The sequence below is a fragment of the Fragaria vesca genome, linkage group LG4 (genome assembly GCF_000184155.1).
Source record: "Fragaria vesca subsp. vesca linkage group LG4, FraVesHawaii_1.0, whole genome shotgun sequence".
Lineage (NCBI taxonomy): Eukaryota > Viridiplantae > Streptophyta > Magnoliopsida > Rosales > Rosaceae > Fragaria > Fragaria vesca.
In genome coordinates, this window is record NC_020494.1 from 17,067,814 (window position 1) to 17,072,086 (window position 4,273).

At 40.3% G+C, this 4,273-nt stretch overlaps 1 protein-coding gene across 1 annotated transcript; it reads left to right on the forward strand.

The window, feature by feature from the left end:
* Positions 1–555: 555 nt before the first annotated feature.
* On the forward strand, positions 556–2,931 carry LOC101304280 (receptor-like protein kinase FERONIA-like). The gene has a single exon (XM_004298304.1). The coding sequence runs from the start codon at positions 556–558 to the stop codon at positions 2,929–2,931; it is 2,376 nt and encodes a 791-aa protein (XP_004298352.1).
* The last annotated feature ends 1,342 nt before the right edge of the window (positions 2,932–4,273 follow it).

The window sequence follows — 4,273 nt, forward strand, 5'->3', positions numbered from 1 at the left end:
ACCTGAATGTTGGAATATATGCATACATATGCTAATGAAAATGACAGGAAGATACTGGCAGAAGCTTTGGTCTTGCTTTGATATAGACTCCGATAATTCTGCACTGTCTTACATACAAACTGCAAGCAGAGTGATACGAACCTTGAAACATTCAAGTCAATTTTCGAACAAAAAAAAAAAAAAAAAATTACAAGTACAATGAATCACTACTTTTAGATATAGATATATGGAATCAAATTTCCAAAACTGAGGTCCAAGTCCAACTCCTTGTCAACTTACATAAACATATATGAAACTTGAATATTGAACTATGGCAGAGAAGATGACCTCTTTGGAACCAAGAATCATTCTACAAAAAGCTTCAACTATTATATATATATATATATATATGCATACTACGAAAGTAAACTAAAGAGAAAGAAAAAGCAATTCTCTCGGCATCAAACAGAAAAAGAGGGAGGAGAGTAATACAACATGTTTATCATATTCTTGTTCATTTACCATTTAATAGTCCTCATTGCAGCAAACAGATCAGATTATGTGCTAGTAGATGACATGGTAATCGATTGTGGCCCCTCGTCAACAACTCTGTCAAACAAAGTTGGGTTTCTAAAGCCGGTGTCTCCACTATCCACAGCTGATGATGAGAGTAATGATGGAGCTTCTAGTCATATACCTGGACCTATTCTCTTTCAGACAGACTACACTTACGTCTGTATTGTCCCTCCAGGTCCCAAAATCATTCAATTTCAGTTCTATCCACCCTCACTGGGAAGCACAAACGAATCCAAGGCATTGTTTACCATCAGTGCTGGAAAGTACACTTTGTTAAAGACTTCAGCATCCTCCTGCTCTATAGGTTCTCAAGGTCAAATCCAGCATGCTATCAGAGAATTCTACATCAATGTAGATGATGGAAGACTAAACGTGACATTCACGCCATCATCAACTCCTGGTGCCTATGCATTTGTAAACAAGATCAAAGTTGTTCCAGTGCCAACAAGTCTTTATGTGCGAGGAAATGATGAAGATCCCCTTCAAATTCGTCTCCTTGGACATAATCCTAATGATCAACAACTTTACATCCTCAATAACTCAAGGGCTCTTGAGACCATGTACCGAGTCAACATAGGAGGACCTTTCATCTCTCCTGACCTAGATGGTTCAGAGATGATGCGCACCTGGTCCACAGACAAAAGCTATATGAGTATAAATGAAGAGGTTGATACAGACATTCTACAGTCAAAAATAAAAATCAAGTACAGCGCAGAGGTCCCAGCATACACTGCACCAGTAAAAGTCTACACCACAACCAGGGCTTCATATGTCAACGGTGGTAATACTAGCTGGTCATTCCCTCTTGATCCTGGATTCTATTACCTCATCAGATTACATTTCTGCGAGATCAATAAGAAGATCAAACTAGGTGAAAGAGTTTTTAAAGTCTACATCAACTATCAAACAGCTGAGGGCCATGCAGATGTGTTTGAGTGGAGCAATGGAGCTGGATTTCCAGTACATCGAGATTATGTGGTTGATTATGCTTCTGGACATAGCAATAGCACGCAGAATCTGGTGGTGGCAATAGAAGGCATCAACTCAGAACTTGATGATCATCAGGGAATCTTAAATGGGTTGGAAATTTTCAAAATATCAGACAAGAACAACAATCTTGCTGGGGCGCATCCATTCGGCTTTGAAGTTGATCAGTACCGAAATATTCCAACATTAACAGCTACACTCTTTCGCCGAATAATAGTTACACTCCTGGCTATTCTGTTAGGTGTCATGGTACTGACTGTGGTATTCCACTTCATACGCTTCCGCCTAGGAAGGACATGGGTTAAACAAAGCTTTCTGCCCTGGCATTATTCTTCAGACCAATATTATTGTCAGAAATTCTCACTCACTGAGATGAAGTCCGCAACAAACAACTTCTGTCAAGCTTTTCAGATTGGCAGTGGTGGATTTGGGAATGTCTACAAGGGTTACATAGGAGGTGGTGTCTACACTGTGGATACTGTTGCTATAAAGCGTGCAAATCCCACTTCTAAGCAAGGCTTACATGAATTCCAAACAGAAATCACCATGCTCTCCAAGCTACGCCACCGCCACTTGGTTTCTTTGATTGGCTACTGCAAAGAGGATAAGGAAATGATACTTGTCTACGACTATATGGCGCAAGGTACACTCCGTGATCATCTTTATGGTAATCCCCGGAAACCACCACTTCCTTGGAAGCTGAGAGTCAAGATATGTATAGGAGCAGCCAGAGGATTGCACTATCTCCACACAGGGGCAAACGAAAAAATCATTCACCGGGATGTGAAGTCAAGTAACATACTGTTGGACAGGAATTTGGTTGCAAAAGTTTCAGATTTTGGATTGTCGAAAGTTGGCCCCAACCCGAATATGATGAGTAGTGACACTGCACATTCATCAAATGATGACACTCCTCATGTTAGCACTGCAGTGAAGGGTAGTTTTGGATACTTGGACCCGGAATATTATCGAAGACAGAAACTGACTGAGAAATCAGATGTTTATTCATTTGGGGTGGTGTTGTTTGAAGTTGTGTGTGCTAGGCCAGCTGTGATGAGCATTGTACAAAATGGGGAGCCAGAACATGTAAACCTAAGTGAATGGGCACTACAACATTATAATCCTGGTCAGGGTGGGAAAGCAATTGATCAAATTCTAGACCCGTCTCTACAGGGAAAGATCAATCCCGAATCTCTGAAGACATTCACAGACATAGCAAGGCAATGTTTGAGAGATAGAGGAAGTGAGCGGCCAACGATGGGGGATGTGTTGTGGAAGTTGGAGCTGGCATTGCAGCAGCAAGAAAGAGATGATCAAGTAGAAAACACTCGAACCGGCACGAGTTTTCCAATGGAAGGAACTTGGCAGACCAGGCCTGGTCTGCTCTAGCTGACCCAAGCCAGTCATATGACGACATATTTCCCCTTTTTAAATCAAAAAGGATTTTGCTATGCTGTAGAAGAGATAACTGGGGGACTTCTCTTAACAGGGAGAGTTCCCTGGAAAGGAAACAAAGAGGAAACTACATAGAAAGGAAACAAATCACAAGGCTGTAGAGAGTCCAGCAACAAATGCTAAATCAACAGCAGAATCACTTTCCACTTTCAAGTGTCTAATATGAAGGTTACGAGCAAGCATGAAGGCAGATAACAAACCCAAAACTTCAGCTTCGATCACTTCCCCAGAGCCGGGGTCTTTTTTGTGATGATCACACTATATCCTGCTTTTTCTCATTTCCATATGTATGTATCAAGTATGTTAATCCCAACCTTTTCCTTTGGATTTGAGGGTAAGTTTAATTTTTAGGTCTCCCTGATTCTGTTTTTCCAGGATGAATGAAGTACCAAACTATTTTATTAATTACCTGACATGTCTATTCTTACCAATTTAGCAAGTGAAAAGGGGAAGTCTCAAGGGCATTGCTATAATGCTATTCAGGCTGATATCAATTCTACATGCACTTTTGTTTTTCGAGTACAATCCTCAAGGAAATGAAAATGTTGAGCTGCTGATCTAAGGCCTAACTAATGTGGACTTGTTTCAAAGTTTCAAGTACTGCTGAAAGCAAACTATGAAGGGGCGGTGAATAGATAAATTGTATGTCCAGGGTTTGAAATAATAACACTCAAGTTGATGAATAAACATTTCAAATGTCATCTATGCAAAGTCTGTGACGTTATCCCAAACAAACATATAAGATACTGATACTTAAGCACAAACGTACGTACGTACCTGAATGTTGGAATATATGCATACATATATGCGAATGAAAATGACAGGAAGATATTGGCAGAAGCTTTGGTCTTGCTTTGATATAGACTCCGACAATTCTGCACTGTCTTACATACAAAATGCAAGCAGAGTGATATGTACCTTCAAACATTCAAGTCAATGAATCACTACTTTAAATATAGTTTTATGGAATAAAACTTCCAAAACTGAGGTCCAAGTCCAACTCCTTGTCAACTTACATAAACATATACAAGGAATTTGGAATATGCTACAAGTTGTGTGTGCTAGGCCAGCTGTGATAAGCATTGTGCAAAATGGGGAGCCAGAACAGGTAAACCTAAGTAATGCGCACTACAACAATATAATCCTGGTCAGGGTGGGAAAGCAGTTGATCAAATCCTAGACCCGTCTCTACGGGGAAAGATCAATCCCGAGTCTCTGAAAACATTCATAGACATAGCAAGGCAATGTTTGACAGAGGAAGTAATAGGGATCGGGA